General features: G+C 45.4%; 1 protein-coding gene across 7 annotated transcripts in view; it reads left to right on the forward strand.

The window, feature by feature from the left end:
- KALRN (kalirin RhoGEF kinase) overlaps window positions 1-20,694 on the forward strand; it is a 529,910-nt gene extending 509,216 nt beyond the window's left edge. For all 7 annotated transcript variants that reach the window (XM_049810120.1, XM_049810110.1, XM_049810147.1 and 4 more), the window contains 9 exons: window positions 2,579-2,606; window positions 3,071-3,242; window positions 5,399-5,520; window positions 7,035-7,166; window positions 8,919-9,083; window positions 9,993-10,071; window positions 11,243-11,443; window positions 12,370-12,508; window positions 14,872-20,694. In XM_049810120.1, the coding sequence (XP_049666077.1) occupies window positions 2,579-2,606; window positions 3,071-3,242; window positions 5,399-5,520; window positions 7,035-7,166; window positions 8,919-9,083; window positions 9,993-10,071; window positions 11,243-11,443; window positions 12,370-12,508; window positions 14,872-15,417 (1,584 nt within the window). In that variant the 3' untranslated portion in view covers window positions 15,418-20,694. The remainder of the gene's footprint in view (window positions 1-2,578; window positions 2,607-3,070; window positions 3,243-5,398; window positions 5,521-7,034; window positions 7,167-8,918; window positions 9,084-9,992; window positions 10,072-11,242; window positions 11,444-12,369; window positions 12,509-14,871) is intronic.
- The last annotated feature ends 388 nt before the right edge of the window (window positions 20,695-21,082 follow it).

Consider the following 21,082-nt stretch of genomic DNA (forward strand, 5'->3'; position numbering starts at 1 on the left):
ATAAATGATTGTGCCTTGGAAGTCATTAGAAATGTAGCATTATTTATTTATAGTTATATCAATTACAGTCATTATTGTAGCTACATCTTCTAATGAATCCTTTAGAATTATAAAATTAATATAAAGTGTTAGGAGCGTTTCGTTCTCCTGATCTCTAATCCTACAAGGATGGAAATCAGTGAATAATAAGGGAATTTAGTGCATGCTGCAGGGAAGGAAGGGGAGAGCTTTGGAGGATAGATGTGTATTCTAGTTAAGCCAAAACCTACAAAAATGAAGATGTATGTGCAAATGAGCTGATGCCTGGGGTTACTCAGCTGATAAGTAGATGGCCTCACTGCCTGAAAAGTGGTGAGCAATACTTATCCACAAAACAGCTTTTTCTTCCTTTGCTGTGTTGTGTGAGCGATGCAACTTAATCGCTAAGATTCATTTCTCCTTTTCCACATGCACAGGTGGGAGAGAAGGGGATCCAGCAGGTCATATGCGGGTCCCAGACCCTGCGGAGCAGCAATCACTGCCTCTGAGCCCCTCACCTTCTCAGAGGCTCCTGGGGTGACTGGCCAGAGGTCCCCGTCCTGGTGTCGGTGCCCAGCTGCACCCTTCAGATGGGGATTTGTGCTTCCCAAGCAAAACCAGGGCCACGAGGTGCTGCCAGGAGGAGGAAGACCTGACATGGGACCCAAAGAGCCTGGCTGGCTCTCTCACCCGCTCAGGCTCCTGCCTGCCGAGCCTTGCTGTGCCGTCCCATTGCAGAGGTGGCACGCTCTCCTCTCCTGCACCCTCCTCACTGCACAGGTGCCCCCAACATGGCTTTAAAAAATAAGAAGCCCTAATTATAGTCATAGCACTCAAAGAGTCCTCTCCAGGGATGTAGGCAGAGGTTGGCTCCTTCCAGGATGCTGGGAATTAAACATTTGAAATTTCAGCGTCTTGAGAGCATGTAAGAGTGCAAACCATCACACTTTTGCCCACCAGGTGCAGACCTTTAGCACTGTCTGACTACATGGTAGGGACTGAAACCTGCTTTGCCCACAGGCAGCAGCTCCTACTCGTTTCTCAAGTGCAGAGTGTAAAGCATTGGCATTGACCAGTTGCTTCAGTCAGTACTGTGAACGTTGTGTTCTCTGTAGATGTGTCCCGAAGGATCAAATTCTACCTATTGCTAGGACAAAGGATAGTCTCTGTCTCAGATGGTGAGGAATTTGTTGATGTAAGGTATGTTTCTATGGGGACAAAATGAACCTTTGTGAGTGGTGAGTCCATGTTATGCCTGGTTCATTTGGGCTTTCTGGTGGTAATAGAGGAAAGCAGAACCTGAGGTCTCAGTGCTGGTACCAGAGGTTTGCTTGGGGCTATGAAGAAGGGCTATGAAACCAAAATGAACCTGAATATGCTCAAGTGCCTCTTGAATGGCACCCTGAGCCATTCACCTTGGAAAACTACTTATAAAATCAAAATATAAATATACATCTTGAAGATGTATCTATTTTATTTGTAATGGTTATTGCTTCTGCTTCATGGCCTCATTTCTGAGCCTCCGCAAAAAAACTTCCATCAGCTTTGGCAGGCCATGAATTAGGTCACTGCTTCATTGGCATCTTCCAAAATAGCTCTGAAATAGATAGTAACAAAGATATTTAAGGCGAGATAAACCACACTGGTGTTTATGGTGCTTGATGTCAAATTATTAGTTTGAATTTGGATAACAAGGCCTTGTGAGGTGATTAAAACAGTTAATGAGGCTAAAACCTTTATACTATTGTACACCACTATGTAGTTTGGATTGATGCTGCATGTAAGAACTTAGTGGCGTTGTCTTTGCTTTTCCCAACTTTGCTTCCAGGGTTAAATGAGGTAATTGTCATATATTGGCCACAGAGATACAGTAGCTTTTCAAGTCTTTGCTAACTTGATCAATTAACTCGTTAGAAAAAATAACTCTCAGTTATCCAAACCTAGTTTCAAGTTGAAAAGTTTCCAGCAGTCCAATGAAATGAGTGAAATTCTACTCATTGTGACAGGCCAAGAGTTGTTGCAGGACTGGTACTTGCCAGTAGACAAAAAGAAGACAGTATTTCTGTTTTAGTGCTTTACCTTTTTTTCCTGAAGCTGAGCAGAAGTTAAAAGACGTCTCCCCAAAGCTGGTTAGTGGCCAGAGTGCTGGTGAGATGTCCCAGGTGCATGGTGACTGCAGGTGCTGTGTGATGTGGGTCTGGAGCCAGGCACAGAGAGGCACAAACCACCTCCGAGAAGAAGAGTTAATGGCTTGAGCATTATCACCCAAGCAAAGAGAAAGCACATCCACCCTCCTCAGCCTTAGTGTTGTGCCTGTTACCTGTCTTGCTTTATCGGAGTTCAAGAAACTGTAGCTTTCATTTACCTTCCCAGCTGTGCATGGGCTTGTTCTGTTATCACTAGAGTTTGCTGCGTGCGCTCTGTTGTTAGAGGTTGCTTATAGCCACTAGTCCGGTCTTCTGTGGTTCTGGTCAGGTTCACCACAGTGCCTTGTGAAACCAGATGTCTCTTTTGTCACTGTCCAGACAAATAAATGCTTTTATTTCTTTGTATTTTACAGATAATCAACCCCAATTTCATTCAAGAAGGTGAGTTAAGGACAACTGTGCACTGACTGGCATGGAGGGGCAAATCAGCAGCTGTGATCTACTCCAGTGCAACAGCATGCTCTGCACCCACCAGCATTTACAGCAAAGGCAGCTCTCCACTGCTCAGTCCCCAGGGAAAGCAGTCTTCCTGCTGGCTGCTTGGCTCAGACAGCCTGGGGCCATAGGCAAGGCTGAAGCCCCCAAACCTGCCTTCACAAAGTCTCACCCACCTGCCAGAGCACAGGGCTGGGGGTCGGACAGTCCCCACTACCTCCTTCCTTGAGCTGCCGACAGCTGGCTTTTATTGAAGGGGAAATTCTGGTAACATAATCCCAGGACCCCCAGCTGTTTGGGACCCAGATACCATAGTTGGTCCTGTAATGTATTCTTTAGACTCACATCGGGAACATCCTCACCTGCAGCTTAAAAGAAGGTGTCGTGTGTGTCCCCGTGTTTTTTTCCAGTGGCTCCAGAGTTTCTTGTGCCATTAGTGGACATCACCTGCCTGCTCGGTGACACAGTGATGCTGCAGTGCAAAGTCTGTGGACGGCCCAAACCAACTATAACCTGGAAAGGACCAGATCAAAACATTCTTGACAATGACAACAGCACAGCCACTTACACGGTGTCATCTTGGTAAGGTCTTGCCTGTGGATCCCAACATAGCTGGTCATGATGGTCATGTTGCCCTCAAATATGGTACCAGCCAGGCTACAAGACTCATTAGAAATGCAGTTAATCAAGTCTAACGTGGTGTATCAGCACATCGCTGCACCACACATCAGCTAGAAAGGGTCAAACTTTGGGGTTCAAGTAGCTCTATCATTTCCCAAGCTGACATGAGGTATATCCACAAAGTGTGTTGCTGGCAGACGTGAGCTTGCTCCTATTGACCTCCTAAGCCAGGTGCAACCCAGAAGCCAGAATGTTTCCAACATATTAGTTTGGCTAATATTGCCTCTGTGTCGCTGGGGCTTCTCTGCTTGAGTTTGATGCCGTGCTCGCTTTTGGCAGGAACAGGAGTAGAGCAGAGCAAGCCCTCACTGGCTTGCGATACCCATATCATTGGGCATTTTCTCATCTCATGGGCAGAGGTGGTAACTCCTGCAGTTTTTCTGAGCCTTTCGTCAGCTGTTCCTAAAAGAGTCTACATGTGCTCCTGGGAAGGCTGCATCTGGCTTTGCTTGGACAGAAAGATGCTTGTCATGTTGTTCCCGGCCTGGCTAGCAGGGAGGAAAACCATCTTTACAACAAGCACTGGGAATATCCAAAAAGATCTGGAGTTGAATTCAGGTCAGGTAACAGCGTGCTGCTGGATGCTCATCTGCAGCTTATATAAACGATTTAGGCCAAACTGCAGTGGAAATCTCTGGGAGGTAATCTTTCATGTTAACTTTTCAGCACTTCTGGCTCAGGCTGAGATGAATCCAGGGACTACAAAGTCACTGAAAGTGAAAAATGAACGCTAAGAGAGAAGGGATTTTACATGTTCAATAAAAAAATTACATCTGATCAAGAGCTTCCTTCAGAGACCATTGGCTTGTGCGGCCGCCCTAGAGCACGCAAAATTGTCTTTTTAGCCATTACTCAGTAGATTGCTAGTGCCTTATCTTTGGGCTCTGGCTGGGGTTGGGATGGGGGGATATTTCCTTACAGGGTCCTGTTTTCCATCACAGTCTTCTGCCTGTGCATTGGCTCCCTGTGCACTCTCAGCACTTGTATTGTCTTGTTACTTGTGTTTGTTTTTCAGTGAAGACACTGCCTGCCAAGAACAGGCCCAGCAGATCAGTGGCTGTCTTACAAATCTTGCTGGCACGAGTGTCCGGATTGTGGGGGAAGGGGATATTTATGTCCTGTTTCAATCCAGCATAGTCAGACCAGCAAAAGCCACAGCGTCCAGGCAGTTATACCGGCAACCATGTCCTTCTGCAGTTTCTGATAAATTAAGCATTCAAGAACTAGTCTACTTTTGCCATCAGGGGAATTTATTGTTGGCTCTAAGCTGAGTCTCCAGTGCAGCTAAAGCAGTTACACAATCAAAATCCTTTAATTCAGGCCAACTCTCTTAAATTGCATATTGAAGACTGCAGTGTGCAAACCAAAGTGACTATGTACAGACCTGCTATAAATTCACTAGACTCCGTCTGTTTATTTTCTCAGATTGGCCCAAAGATTGAGTGTCTCTCATGAACTGGGCACTGGTGTTCTTTATCCCTAGCTGTTGTGAGATGTCCAGCCTTCCAACCAGGGGCCCGGCAGCCACATTACATCAACAGCACATGCTCCAGGGGTCTGAAGCTCCTCAGAAATATCAGGCACCCTGCACTGTGTGACCACCTTCTACATTTGTGGGAAGCCCAATTTGTCTGGTGTGCATTGGACTTAACTGCACAGGCAGCTCAGCATCTCCCGAGATAGGAACGATGTGCCTGGGGAAGTCTTTCCAGATATATGGGGCCTAAGCATCCAGTTCTGGACAGGCACAGCAAATGTTCGGCTCCTGGACTTTGCTTACGGCTCGAGTGACCCTTCCCCATCTCCTCCGAGGCCACAGCAGACAAGTAGATTTGCCTGGCAGGCAATCTGGACCATTCTCCTCAAAGGTTTCATTAACAGCCTAATCCTGCCATATGGAGGGGTTGTACTTGGGTACCGAATTGCTGGGAGGATGTTCCTTCAAATGAGTTAACAGGATTTGTGTGCATGTGCGTTTGTAATGAGGACAGGAGCTGGTATAAAAAGCATTAGCAAGTGAAGCAGCGGTTTGTAACTGGGGCTTCCTGCATCCACAGTGACTCAGGGGAGCTCACCTTGAAGATCTGCAACCTGATGCCTCAGGACAGCGGCATTTACACCTGTGTGGCAACCAATGAACACGGAACCGCATCAACCTCTGCTACCATCAAAGTTCAAGGTAGTGCATCTGACCTTAACACCCAGTATTTCTCCTGTATGGGGTCCCTTGGTGGGGGCTGGGAACATACAGGAATAGCCAGTGCAAAGGCAGCCAGATGTGGAGCTGTGCCAGGTGAATCAAGGCGTTAAAATCATACAACTGTTCCTCAGTCAAGACTCCCACTGATGGCTGAAGGCATCGCAGACTCTTTGAGCTTAATTAAGTCTTCTGATCATAAGCATCACATCTGGGAAATGAAAAGGCATTGGCACTGGTTCAGCTCCTGTATTCTGCTCGCAGCGCTGCTTCCCAGGGGCTCGGTCAGGTCAGCCGGGGGAAGCTGAGCTCCCTCAGGCTACCAAGCCCCTGGGAGAATGATGTCCTGGCAGCCTGCAGGGAGCTCTGTGCTTTAGAGTCTGCCTGGAGCAGGGGAACCTGGGATCCAGTGACACCGATTTTCAGCCTCCCCTTCTGCATGGGGGACAGAGGAGGTGAGAGTAAGATTTGGCCTGGGTGAACTGTTCTGCAGGGATTCAACTTGGAGCCATGTCTCCAAGCCTGAATTCTCAGCACTGTAATTAGTGACCCATCTAATTGTCATGAATATGAAATGATGAGTTGATGCTCATGACCTTCAGCTCTGAGAAGGGATCTGTTAGTGCGAGAGATGAGAGGTGCCTGCTGCCTTGACGGGGATAGCACAGAGACTGGTGACTTACAGATGCAGGAGTGTCACAAGCATTTAGAAGTAGATTTGTTTGGTCTCACAAACTGCCCTAGAGATATAATTTCCCCAATTTATCCAAGCAAGTTAGTGGCTGCCCTAACTACTCCCGTGCTGAAGGGAGCCCTGAGCAAAGCACAGAATTAATGGTCATTTGTCAATCTGCTGCCAAACATACCAAGCACCATACACACAGAAGCACTCTGAATGCCTGCTTTGTGTCGTTTTTGGACACTTCAATAGTAACTGCCTCCCTACCTCCAGAACCTCACGCACTGCTTGGTGAAGTCCATGGGAATACTTTTTTTCCTCAGTTCCATGGACTTTGCATCAGGTCTTGAGCTGGAGCAAAAATTAGCAGCAGAAGTTGGCAGGTAAAGAGGCTCTGCCTTTACAGTAGTTGAGCTCAGGCAGATCCTCTACACCTAAGGGGTGATTCTCCTGGCCAGACTCACAGGGAGCTCTCTGGGGTGTCGCAGTCTAGTTGACCACCAGCTGTAAGCAAGAAGAAATACCCCCTGTGCTGTAGTACTGTGAGACTATGTTGAGGCAGCGGGGCTTGCAAGCAGCACGGTTCTCTCCTAGCTGCTAGTATGGAAGTATTGGGCCCACGGTGGTAGGTGAACGGGACCGTGACATTGCCTTTCCTCTGGTTGTGCTGGTAACCCAGTGTAAGCTAGAGTGCTCCCTCTGCAAGGCGCAGCTGCCCTGTAGTGACCTGATGTACCTGATACACCTGATCTTCAGAATAAAGCACTAGTGCTTGTTGATGTGGTGCTGGACTTGGTGCTTGTTTTCTCTTCCCAAGGTGTCCCAGCTGCCCCAAATCGCCCCATTGCTCAGGAGAGAAGCTGCACCTCTGTGATCCTACGCTGGCTACCCCCATCCAGTACAGGCAATTGCACCATTTCAGGCTACACTGTGGAGTACAGGGAAGAAGGTAAGTGGTTTGAGCTGTGGTCACTGGCTGGGAGAATGAGAACAAAGAAAGTCTCCTTTATGGTACAACAGGTCCCAAAAGCATCCTTGCCACCACTGGGGTGGCACTAGCTGTTGCTCACAGATCCCAAAGTCTAAGGCCAAAAGAAGCCCTTCTATCATCCAGTCCAACTTCTCATATATTACAGACCTTTCTGTTTCCTCCAGTCACTTACGGCAAGTAAAGTGTGCTAAGCTAAAACATATCCATCACTAAGGCATCCTTTCATCATTTGCATTCTACCACCATGGTATCCATCCTTTCTGGTGGATGTTTCCTGGGAATGCAAAAACAAAGCAGCCTCATTATTTTTTTGATCTGGATAGAGTTGTAGATCACTGCATACTTTTCAAGCTCAGCTCTGAAATCCATTTGTTCTTAAATCCAACCATCTTTTTCCCCTGAAGAATTAAACAGATATTAAATGCACTGTTTTCCCAATATGCACAGGCATGTGCTCTTGAAAAGGGCATTTGAAATGATTCAGATCTCTTTTTGCATTCTTCCTGCAAAGGTGTGAGGGTCCCTGGGCAGTAAACCTTGCCTTAGGTATGTGGCCTCTGTTTTTTCCCCTTCATCCTTCAAAAAATCCTACCTCATGTTAGTAAATGTGCAAACTTAATCACTCCATCATATTAATACCTTCTCTTAGCAAATACTCTGCCTTGACCCTCACTGTGCCATCAGTGTGACTGGCATTTTGTGAAAGAATAAAAGCTCTTCTATTAACAACAGCCACCAAAACAAACATCAAAAAAGGAGCAGTGTTTTCAGTTTTCAGTGTTCCTCCCACTCCAAAGAAATCACTGACTCTTCGTTGTAAAACCAACCTTGACCTTGTGAGACCTGACAATCAGAATTTGCCCACAACACACACAAAATGTATGGGTCATGGTAAATAATGTAAAGGTAAAAAGCCCTGAACTTACTAAAATAAGATAAAATTTTGTATATTTTTGAAAGAAATCATAGGCTGTGACAGGGCTCAGCGTCCCAGGGGTCCTTTTCTGTTCTGTGACCCTGTGCAGATGAATAGAGTATTGCTGCTTTGGATGCCACAGGTTAGGCAATGATTGGATTTGTTTCTGTTAGGAGCAGAAACACATGACAGAGTCACACATTTCTTTGCTGCAATCCTGCTCATCTGCAAAAAGCCCATACTAAGCTTCAGAAAGCTGGTTCTCCTCCTGCAGCTCCACATCTTCTGAAGAAGACTTCGTCTACAAAAGCGCTTGGATTGCACTGATGCCCTGTCTCAGCTTCATCTGGGACTCCCTTGTCCATATTATTTTTTGCAGTATTTCTGCTAACATTTCTCTCATAGCAGAGCTGTCATCAAATCAGCCCTCCGTTCCTGTCTTATCACGCTGCCCTGAGACATCGCTTGTAGCACACAGCCACAGCTAGACTGCTGGAGAGATCAACTTGTCCCTCGGCTGCTTTTTTTTCCATTGCAATCGGTCAAATGAGGGGCATTTCCTTCTTCCGTCATTTAGCCAGACCGGAAGGTAGCTGCCACACAAAATAGGTTCCTGTGGTCTGGTTATGGTTTAACAGAAATACATTGGTCTGCCATAACGTTGCCTTTTAAAAACCCTGTGGATTTTAACCTCCCAGGGTACTGCATGAGTTGGGCAGAGAAAGCCTCTGCTCTAAGTTCACGTATTGAGACTGATTCCTTCAGCTCTCCTTCTCTCCCTCTGTAAAATGCAGGCTCGCAGGTCTGGCAGCAGTCGGTAGCCTCAACTTTGGACACGTACCTTGTCATTGAGGACCTGGCTCCAGGCTGCCAGTATCAGTTTCGAGTGAGCGCCAGCAATCCCTGGGGGATCAGCTTGCCCAGTGACCCATCTGAATTTGTGAGGCTCCCAGAGTACGGTGAGTGGGCATGGCAAGGAGGGACTGATGCGCACAAGTGTCCACCTGTGCGGTCTGTATGGTGTGTTTTGATGGGCCCTGATAAAAACATTGATCCTGGACCTGGTAGGAATACAAGAAATAGCCTGGGAGGTGCTTAGAGCCAGCTCCTGCCACTAGAAAGACTTTTCATGTCTGCTCCTCCAGCAGGGCTCACAGCCTCCCTCTGTCACAGAAGCTATTGCAGTTTCCTAGCAGCTCCCTGCTTTCTATCCCAAGACTATTTCTTGTCTTTATCTCTGGGCAACAGGCTCCATGTCCTGGCTGGTGTCCCCCCCTGCCTTTCCAGCAATGCTGGCAGCACAAGGGACTTCTGCTGGGCAGCCCAGCTGGGCTCTGCAAGTCAGCTTGCGAAACGTACCCCACCAAGCAATGCAGCCGGCATAGGAAGGCTGCGATGGAGGCGAGACCCCAGCGCATGGTGCTGCAGGAACTTGGGGTGCAGCTCACTCACAACGGTGCTGGGAGCAGACCCCACATTTCCCCATGCTTTAGCAACTCCAGTGCATAACTATGTCTGTGACTGGCTTGGATAGCCTGTGCTGGATGAAACAAGAGCTCACACAGCATAGCTCTACCTCTCAGTTGCACACAGACATGCCCTTAGACTGTCTGTGTGGCCCTTTTCAGCCCAAAATTGCAAGGACAGATTTGAATCCACCTTATCCGTACCTTCCTCTGGGGAGTTTTGGCTTTTAGTGGTCCAACACATTTAAGCTGTGCCTGAGCAGTATGAAACTGGACTCCTAGTGGTAAAGTTCACTGTTTTAAGTAGTGTAGTCGCACATAATTTTAAAATATACCATTTATAGTCCACAGGAAGCTGTCTTTAACTTTATGCTTTCTTGAACGTGCTTTGTTCTCCCAAAGACTCTGCCGCTGATGGTGCCACTATTTCATGGAAGGAAAACTTTGACCTCGCTTATGCAGAGCTGCATGAGATTGGGAGGTAATGTTAACCCTGCTTATCACTGCAATAAAATACCAAAACAATGGCTTGAAGCTTTTTCCTTGGTGGAAAGTTTAAGCTGCTTTTTGTAGTTAGCTTGAAAATTGCTGTTGCTTTCAAAGAGCATTGCACATTAACTACTGATTAAAATACAGACTGGTTAAAATACTAAGTTTTGTTTTTCAAGATTGGTTGTGATTTGAGGATTGTAACTTGGCAAACTGGTGAACAATTAGGCAGCCAAATCTCTGACAGCCACTGGTAGCTCTCGCTGGTATCTCCTCTGTCATGTCTGATTTGATGTGAGCTTTTGAACTCATGACAATTTGCTGGTTCTGGATAAGCTTAACCTCAAAGGCTGAGTTTGATGAAGCACTTAAGCATGTGACTGACTTAAATCACATGCTGAAGCACTTTGCTGATTGGGACAGTCAGTTGAACAGGAGCTGCATACCTTGTCAGCCCTAGGTGCTTTCTGTGCAGACAACAGATAAGGGGCATGCAAACAGTTCAGGTTAATGCAGTTAGTTCTTCAGCTCAGAGGTAATTCTGGGGCTGAAGGGACAGGAGTACCTGGTTCTGTGGAAAGAAGAGTGATGTATTAATAAGAGGCCAAGTTCAGCACAGGGTTTCACTGAGTAGTTTTACTTGCAGGAGCAGTACTAGGCACTAGTCTGTATGAGTTTTGTAATGCTTTCCTGCCAGCTGTTTTCTTAATTTCTTATGGTGTGCCTGAAACAGTGAGACAAAATGATAGGTTAGTGATTATTTAACAAGGCTTTTCTTTTAGTTGTCTGAGAAAGTTAGGGCTCTTTATTAAAGCAACTGGAGAAGGGAGACACGCAGCTAAAAAGAGACAGAACCTGTAAAAGTGACAGCAAATTGAACCCAGGGGAGGTTGTTAGAGGACATCAGTATGGCTGCACAAAGCAAAGTGACACCGTTTGCTCTCAGTGTTTGCTAATCCCCAAAGAATCTCTACACCCAGGGTAAGAGATGGAGGCTCTTTTTCGGAAAAGGTTATGAAAAACCTGTTAAATCTGATTCCTTGTGAAATATTAATGTGCTGAAACAAACAACACTTTGAAAATCAGTCTGTTATTGCACTGAAAACTAGGCATGATTTATTCATGAGGGCCCTTCATTATTCTATTGTTTTTTTGTATTTCAGGGGTCGATTCTCCATAGTAAAAAAATGCGTTCACAAAGCCACCCGGAAGGACGTTGCTGTAAAATTCATTAGTAAAAAAATGAAAAAGAAAGAGCAGGCAGCACACGAAGCAGCTTTGTTACAGCACTTACAGCATCCTCAGTACATCACTATCCATGATACCTATGAGTCTCCTACTTCTTACATCTTAGTTTTGGAACTGTAAGTACATAGAGCTTGAATTCAAGTGTCTGGGTAGGAATCAGAGCCCTATTAAAGCCAAGGATAAAATTCACCCTGACTTCAGCAGGGCAAAGATTTTGTCACCTGTTTTTTATTGATTGTGATGTCAGATGAAATAGCCATTTTCTGCAGAGCTTCCACTGCCTTTTCTTTACAGTAAATAAGATTCAGAGGCACAAATAAAACTGCTTTCTACTCTGGTGAAGCTGGGGTAATTGTATCAGCAGTTAGTTTGTCCCACTGAATAGCATCAGATTTATTTGGGCAGTTTTGTCCACTTTTTATATTCGAGTAAATGTGTTTCAGCTAAATTGAAGCCTACATTGTTCTAATACTTCTTGGTGGAAAGAGCTGTGTAGCAGCTATGCTTGCCCCTATAAGGAGATGTAGCAACCAGAATCCAAAATGCTTCTTTGTTACACTATATCCAACAAAGTATATTTGGGCTATTTGCTTGTTTATTTATGCAGATAAATAAAACTAGGTGGAAAACTTTTATTGGGTTAGTTTTCCCACAGAACCTATTACCAGCTGAAAATGTCAGTGATTTTTTTTCTGCATTATGCAACCAGCTCTATAAATAAATAGATGAATCCAAATAATTAAGAGGATCTGTTTTCAAAGAAATTGCCCCCATCTATTGAATCCATCCTTAAGCAAATGAGTTTACTTTGAGACTGTTGCTAAATTTTTCAAGGACCAGAGATAACAACTGAGGATTAGTCATTCTACTGCCTTCATGGCCTGCAGTATCTTGAGATATCATTAAATACTCATCAGATCTTGCATTTTAGTTTCCTCCATTTTTAGGTCACGAAATTTCCATTGCAATTTTGTTGTCAAATAGTAACTGTTCCTAGATATACCATGTGATCTTTCATGTGGAGGGTTTGATTTGTTCGTAGGATGGATGACGGTCGTCTCTTAGATTATCTAATGAACCATGATGAACTTATGGAGGAAAAAGTCGCTTTCTATATAAGAGACACAATGGAAGCCTTGCAGTACCTTCACAATTGCAGAGTGGCTCACTTAGACATAAAGGTAGGAAGAAAAGAGAATGATGCTATATTATTCAGTGCCCTGGTACAGAGAGCTCCCAGCTGCACAGACAGGGAGGAGGTGCAGTCTGTACCCCAAAGAGATGATCATGGAATGGACAAGCACTATCTTTCAGACCTATGGACCAGAGAAAGGACTTCCTGACCTGCAGCGCAAGGTTTTTTTTCTTCCTTCAGAGAAGAGATGCGCCTATTTCCTTGATTCACTGGTTTGTTCTCAAGGGCTTTCTGCATTTAATGAAGGAGAAGGAGGATGTCTGAGACAAGAGTGAGATGTCTGCATTTCTGGGCTTTCTGCATTTAATGAAGGAGGAGGAGGATGTCTGAGACATGAGTGAGATGTCACTAGCACCTGACTGAAGGGGAATTATAAGATAAATCCACAGGGTATGCTTTGGGCTCACACCTGTACCAACTCAGCTACCAAGCTTCCTGAGCAGAGCTGGCTTGCGCCCAGGCAGCTCAAGGCAGGCCAGAAGGAACGCATGTCTCCCTCACATCCGTGGAGAGCCCGAAACAAGGGGAGGGGAGGGTGCAGGGGAGCAGGAGGTGGGGAGGGCTGGCAGGGGCAAAGGAAAGCAGCACACTGCATTGTGCTGCAGAGCCTGCAAGGGGAACTGGGTGGGAAATAGACCCAGGGAGAGGTTCAGAGGAAGAACGAGCTGCATTGCAGAGAAATTCAGGCCTTCTCTAATGTCACGCTCAGTTAGATTAGCACAGCTCGTACCTGCTTTTGTTAGCGCACATGGCAGGAGGCACTGTACTGTCCTGGATTCGGCATTGTACTGCTGTCCTCACCAACATCCTAGTTGTCTTAGATGACAGAGAATTAGCGATTGAAGTTATGATCAAGTGTTTTGAGTTTTGTGATCTGCAACACTGATGATGGTTGCCAGTGATATCAGATAATCTATGATATTTTTTTTAGACTTAAATGTCAATTAAAAATGGAGAATGAGAGATGAATTTAACTTTCTTGCATAGTGGACAATGCAGCTCCAAGGAGGTCTCTTCTCAATTCTCCAACCCCCCGGCGTGCCAGATGAAGTGATGCTTTCATTCTTCTGCTGCCTACTACCACTACAACAAAAAAAAAGATTCCTTTTGTACAATAACTTATGTAAGCATTAGTCCCAAAAGGCTAAATCATCCTGGTTTCTTTCAGTAAGATAGTTTGTATTTTCTGCTGTATTTATAGGACCTGTCAAAAAGTAGGTATCACTTGGAAGTAAGAAACTGCACTGAATTCTCTATTCGATCATAACATACTTCCCAGAAACAAGGTGGGAAGCCAATTTTCTGTGACCTATTTACAGTTCTCCTGAATGAGGGATGCTAAATAAAGTACTTTCTGTTGCTAAGTGGGAAGCAGGACATGCATGGGTAGTGACAGCAGGCCTAGCCGTGGACTGTCTTGTCCCATGATCCTGCTCATGAACGTGTTGATTTTGTTGATGCAGACTGCACAAGAGAAGAGCGGAGAGATTTGAACAGCACTGTAGTGAACTTTGCTTTATATATATAGCCATGAGGCAGCAGTAAAATATGCATGAGGATGAGAGGCTATAGGACAGAAAAGTGAGTCTAGAGAGGGTACAGGTAGTAAACTCAGAAACCACCTCAGAGCCAACAAAGGAAGCAAAATCCATGTTAAGTCCCCAGAGCAGAGCGTGTAGGCAATGCTCAGCATCTTCAACTGAGAGAAAGAGAGATCTTAAATACTGAAAGAGTTGGTAAAACAGAGGGAAAAACAACTGGGATGAAATATATCTGCACTCTGGCTTGGAAGGCATGACTGTGTGCTGGTGTTTATAAAGGAACTCTGGCAGCTCCATCCATGTCAACTGACAGCAACAGTAATGGCACGCACCAGAGTCCTCCCAGGAGAAGTGGTAGCGGGAGCAAAGTTGAGCATTCACTTCATGAAGAACATTTCTGCTACAAGTTATGCACATTTATGTAGCCAGTTGTCATGTAAACAAATGGAATCTAAATAAACTGGTCAGAGATACACAAGTCTTATGAAAATCTAAAAATCTGTCAGTGCTCTTAATCTGTAGAGATTAATTTGGGAAAATAAACTGAGTATTTGGGACAAAGTGCAAAATCCCAGTGTGTTGCCCTAATGCAAAAGAGGATGTTGTCATTGCAACTTCAGCGTTGATCTGAATTTACAGCAGTGTAAACAGCAGCTGAGCCGGTTCCTTGTCATTCACTCTCCTGATCTGTACCCCGCACATGTGATTAAATGCGAGTTTTGATTGGCTATTAAACCTAAATGAAATCTACACATTTTATTTGCAAAAATATAATATAGTTAAGTTTTTGTTATTATCTTTTCAACAGCCAGAAAATCTACTCATTGATTTAAGAATCCCAGTACCTCGTGTCAAGATCATTGATTTGGAAGATGCAGTTCAGATCACAGGTCATTACCACATCCACCACCTCCTCGGAAACCCGGAGTTTGCTGCTCCTGAAGTTATCCAAGGCCTTCCTGTCTCCCTGAGCACGGATATCTGGAGCATTGGGGTCCTCACCTACGTCATGTTAAGTGGCGTCTCTCCGTTCCTGGATGAAAGCAAAGAGGAGACTTGTATCAATGTGTGCAGAGTAGATTTCAGCTTCCCACCTGAGTACTTCTCCGATGTGAGTCACGCTGCCAGGGATTTCATCAACGTTATTCTCCAGGAAGAGTTCAGGAGAAGGCCAACAGCAGCCACTTGTTTACAGCATCCGTGGCTCCAACCGCACAATGGCAGCTATTCCAAGATCCCACTGGATACCTCCCGCTTGGCTTCCTTCATCGAGCGCCGCAGGCACCAGTATGACGTGCACCCGGTCCCCAGCGTCAAGAGTTTCCTGATGAACAGGCTAAACCCAGGCACGTAATGCCTCCATCCCTGGGGTCCTACACTGCTGGTCCTGAGGCGAGGTGCAGGGAGCAAGCAGGCGCAAAGCAGATCTGTCTGTACATAGTCCCGCATTCGGCGTTTGCATTTCACGTGGCTTCCCTAACTGCAGGGTACAAATCATTGCAGAGGTGGCAGTACCTGCCCAGTTCCTCAGGACCAAAGCAAAGTGGGGAACGGTGGCGGGTACCCGCTCCCTCCCCTTGGGACCCACAGGCACCTCTTGGGACACGTGGTATTGTTGCATCCGCCGCCAAAAAAGGACTGTGGGAAGCAAACACCAACTGGAAACAAGAGCCAAAATTGCAGTTGCCTTAATCTTTGTGAGGCAGCCTTATAAGAAATCGTCTTGATCTTGCTGAACTGATTTCAAAATGTACGAGAGATTAGGAGTAGGATAGTGGTGGGGAGTGAGACTAGGCTGACCTTAGCATGTACTGCAGAACTGGACTGAAGTCAGGTTTTGCTGAAGTCATTGCAAGCCTGCTCCAGGTTAACAGACAGATTTTGCACACCCCGTATGTCCAAGTCTGCCGTGATTTCAGTGGGGACTTTTGCCTGCATAGGACATGCAAGATCAGGCCACAGTCACTGCTGGATCAGCTTCTGTGGTGGCGTGGCTTAGATACACTCTTGTTGCATGGTAGTGCTCAGACCAAAATCCCCCATTAATCCTTGGGCTTTCGGCTGTGTCAAGTCAACATGCAGTACCTTTTGGAGCTACGATTAAGGCAGTGAATTCATTGGAGCATACAGCTGGTTTTGACTAAGCACAATGGGACTATGATGGGTTTTTTAGAAGCATTTTATACACACTGTACAGAAATCTTTTGCAAAACCTGTGCATTGAGAAAAGGCTGTGTCCAATTTTTGCAGTATCTGTAAACTAGATGATGATGATGATGAAGACAATTTTTTCTATCACAGGTTTTCAGAATACATATATTGTATCATATATATAAATATATATATATATATATATAGGATCCTGTTCCATTTCTAGCTTCAGAATTGCTTGGCCCAAAGTCCATCTAAGCCTTTCAGAGTGCAGTAGGAGTGGTGAGTTCATCCTTGTGCTTACAGCTTGAAAATCGTTTTCAGTGTTTAAAGTATGTCATTTGTTTCATTTCCAAACTTGTAAATATCTCTCAGCCGCTGTTAGCACCTCATCACCAAAGCATTCATGAGGATATTTTTATGTCCAAAGCCTAATTTGTAATAAAATAAAAAATATTCACAATTAAAACATTTCTCTCTTGCAAGCCAAGTTGCAACATCATCATATTGATGTTACAGTGATGGAGCCAGCCTTAAGTATAACCAACGCAGGGAGTCTGCAGGGACAAATCAGCAGTTCGTAGGCTGGCCAAATCTTCCTCTCTAGCAGTGGGACTAGGAGGGGAAACACCTCCCGAGCTGGGACTTCCCCATCCTGCTGCTGCACCATAAAACTCTACAGCCTTATAGGGTGATGGTCAAAGAGATTTTTTTTTTTCCCCTGGTATGCGAGAACTTTGTCTCGGTGCTGAGTGCCATTGCCATGCCTGTAATGGGAAATGTCAGTTGTTACCAAAGGTTTTCCTAAGGAAAAGGGCTTGATCTGACCACGTGTGCTCAGTATAGTCTCTCTTGTAAGGGCAAGAGCCAAATTTAATTTACCATCTAAGTAACTGCACTGTGAGCCTGCGACATATCTGCAGGAGCAAAAGCTGTCTTTGCCAGCAGGTGGTGGAGATACTCTGCAAGTACTGTTAAATTCTCAGGGCTCTGCTAGCCCCTTTTTTTGATCCACCTCCAAGCTCAGTTTCATGGCAGGTAGGAGATCTGGCCCTTCTCTTTGTGCTTGCTCTATCAGTATGCTGGAGTGGTCAGTATTTTCCTAGTGGAGAAGAAAGGAGGCACAGCAAAAAAACCCCAACATCCAGCACCGCGTGCATGCAATAAAGGACAGACCTTGAGGTTGGGGACTCACAGTCAGAAGGGTGAGCCTGGGTGCCTGAGCAGAGTGAGAATCAGTGTATGAGGCTGTGTGGCTGGTGGAAAGACATCTAATACAGGGGGAAGTTGTGGAAAGGCTTGAAAGAGACAGAGTTCACAGGAGGCTAAACCTTCTGGATCAGCTAGAACGTATCTCAGTTCCTGTCTGGAGTGCAGCAGCTAATTTTCTAAGCAATCCAGCAGCACCTCTTAGACAAAGACCAGATGCTGGTCCTAAGCAAGAGTGCAAAGTATGTGATTTCTTAGGAACTGAAACTTCTTCAGACAGCAGTCATCAAGGGGCGTCTTTAATTAGCACCAGCCTCAGGTACTTTCTCGCTACAGGAGACTGTTTGTACTTCCTCCTATTTGTCAAAGCTGGCTCTTTGTGCTGTGATTGTGCTGCCCTTAAAAAAATGTTTATGGAAGTGTGGCTTATAAAACCCACAGCTTTTATTAGGCCTGTGGGTACAGTTTAAGCCACAGGCTTTCTGCTTGGCATTAATACAAACAAATTCTCATGTATCACATGAAATCTGGAGTTATTTAGCATTTTATTTTCCTACCTCCTGCATTTGCATCTCAAACTGCAACAGCAGAGACTTTGGATGCACAGGGGGAAAAAGCTGGGTTGTTTAAGGGAATATTTAAGCCACTCATTGCTATCAAATAACAGAGAAAAAAAAACCCCAAAAGGCCAAAAGAGGATACATGTTAAGGTGTTGGTGCTTAGATTCAAAAAAGGGATTCCTCGTCAAGGGAGAGCTGGAGGTGCTGAATTCTGAAGATTTTGAATGTTATGGGGTTGCTTTCCTTTATGGTTCTGCTTTTTCCATATTCATGTTAGAGAACTCCTCTTCCTGGGCACTGCTTTTCTTACAGTGCATTCAGGAAAATTTGACCCTGCTAGTGCTGCCAGATACATTTGTGATTATCAGCATTCTTGCATTTTATCTCAAAGATTTCTGTTGCTTGAATAATATCAAGTTGATATGAAATGCTGCCATATGATAAATACAGAGAAAGCATTTGGGCCTTGCTCTCTCAAGGTCTTTTTCAGCCAACCTGTGGCCTCTCTGCAGATCCACCAGGTCCTGTAACTCTGTTGTAAACTGTAACTCTGTTGTAAAGAGATTACAGAACCTCAGTAAGTAGGCCTGGAGTGAGCCCACTCGGTGAGAAGCACCACAGCCAACCCCCTTTGCAGCATTCTCCACTACTGGATTTTTTTTTTGCATGAAATATTGCCTGTAACAAACATGGGGAACTCACCGTTTCTCATAAAGCTCCGTTAGGCCTTTACAAGCTCCCCAGAGAGCAGGGAAGATTTCCACCTGCAGCTTGACCACTCAGGGTATTCCCAAGATGGCCAAGTGAAGGCATGATGGTAGCTGCACTCTCTAGCCTCTGTGGCAGCTTCAGACCAGCTAGAATGACCAACAGTAAGACTAGCAACAGAGCACCACAAGCTCGGTGCAGACTGGCACTACGCAGACAGCCACCGCCTCCAGAAGCCCTCACGGTGCTCTTATCCTGCACTGACATCAAAGTAGACTTGCTCACAGTGTTTCCCGGCGCTGGGCTGGGTGACAGGCCTGCAGGAAGACAGCAGCAAGGGCCCCAGTGAAACAGAGCCCATGGGGCACAGTGACATATGGTACTCATTATTTAAGATAGCTACATTTAATGAACGCACGTGGCAACAAAAAACTAACTCGCCTCTCTCTCTCTCCACTCTGCTTGGAGCAGCCAGGCTGGGCTGTTTCACTCTTAGCCTTCGAATGGGAAATCCAATTGCCCATGTCACAGCGTCAGCCCCCACCAGCCATCTGAAGCACTTACTGCCCCGTGGGTGATCCCCACATCTCCACCAAGCTGCCAAACCCACTACGCACATTACTACAGGGATGACGCGCATCCAGTCCAGGGTTTTAGACTTTAATATTTTAAAACAGTCCAGGCTTTAAAATTTATAAAATTTCTCTCTTCCTACTTCTACCAAGAAGCCTTGTTTAGCCTTACTGCCTTTTTAATATTTTTTTCAGTGAAATTTATCTTTAAAAGCATTTCACTTTTAAGCTAAGTTAGTGCTGAGACAAAGTCTGTGCCCTCAGCTGACTTGTACAAGTCTGTGGCTTCAGTGGAGTTCATTAGCATTTCTGACAATGCTATTAGGCCTTTGTTACGAATACCGTGAATAAAGGCTAAATGCAGAACTGCACATTATGAGCTGACTATATATAACCATACTTTAATACCCTTGCTATGAGGGGACTACATCAAGTGACCTGGGATAACATAAACTTCAGAGACAGATGCAAAGGCTAGTCTGTATATACAAAGGTCTAACGGATAATTAAAGTGCGCAGGGGCTAACCACCTGGTTTTGTTTCTGTTCCTTTCACTGCTGAGGTAGATTCACCTGTAACACAGGGCTTGGATTTATTTTCCAGCTCATTCTTTCATGTCCCATCACAAAATGGTGCTTTCCCAAGGAAACAAAATAAAATCCCATTTTACTAGGCTGGCTGCACACTGCCATCAAGTGATGAATTCTCGTTCTGGGATCTGTATAGTGGTGAGTGTTAGCATAGCGTAAGGATGCTGAATATTCGCTGTAACTGTAGTCTTTATTATGAAGCTAGTGAAAAACCAACATCTTCTCTACTCAAGCCATATATCACCTTCATGTCCAACTTCTGATGCTGGTGCTTTTACTTCTCTTTCTACCAAACTGTTCAGCGTTGCTCTGCCACTGAGGTCAATTTGCTGATAACTTTTGGAAGGCAAATGCAATAGAAAGTGCAAAACCCCCTTAAATCTCAGACTTATTTTCTGAGATAAGAGCAAACAGTTGGAATATATTGATGCTTTTCAGTCTTTTCAACAATCAACTGAAGGAGGAAAAAAGAAACAGTATTGCTAACAGCTCAGCATTTTCAAGGTGCAAAGTAATTCCACAGCCTTAATTATTTCAGTGTATTGCTGGTCTGCCTTAAATGTACCTTCAGTTTTATTGCAGATTTCATTTTGTATGCACACAATGTTGTTTTGTAAAGGTAAGTTTGTAAATATTTCCTTTGTAAGTCTAATCACTCATGTGTACTGTTGTGAGGTGATTACTTGCTGTCCCATGTTGTTATTACTATACTGCAGTATATATGATCATCTACAGATGTAGCTTCAAACTGTGCATCTTCTGTCCTTGCATTCCTATAAATAGAGTATACTAACGATTTGGTTTCTGGGCTTTTTTGATTAAATACGATTGTTCAGAGAAGACCGGGTCAGTCTTATTTCACACGTACAGTCTTATTTCACACGAGGCCCTGAAGACTCAAGAGCTTGCCGATCGCTTTATTCAGCTCCTCTTTTCCAGAGGGACGTTCACTGGGAACCAGAGCAAGGGACGATCGCTCCAGCCAACCCTTAGCCTCGCATACACCCACCTGGAAACCAAGCGGCCTTTTCGGGAGCCACCCCGGGGGCCGAAGCAGAAAGCCTCGGGTCACATCACACCCTCCCCGCACCGCCGGCTTCTGCCTCCCCGGGGGAAGCGCGGCCGCCGCCCGGGGGGACGGGCACACCCCGAACGCACCTCCCGCCCAGGCCTCCACGGCCGTGTGGGGCCTGGATCGTGAGAGGACGGGCCCCGGGATGGGCGTCCT

The sequence above is a fragment of the Accipiter gentilis genome, chromosome 1, assembly GCF_929443795.1.
Source record: "Accipiter gentilis chromosome 1, bAccGen1.1, whole genome shotgun sequence".
Lineage (NCBI taxonomy): Eukaryota > Metazoa > Chordata > Aves > Accipitriformes > Accipitridae > Astur > Astur gentilis.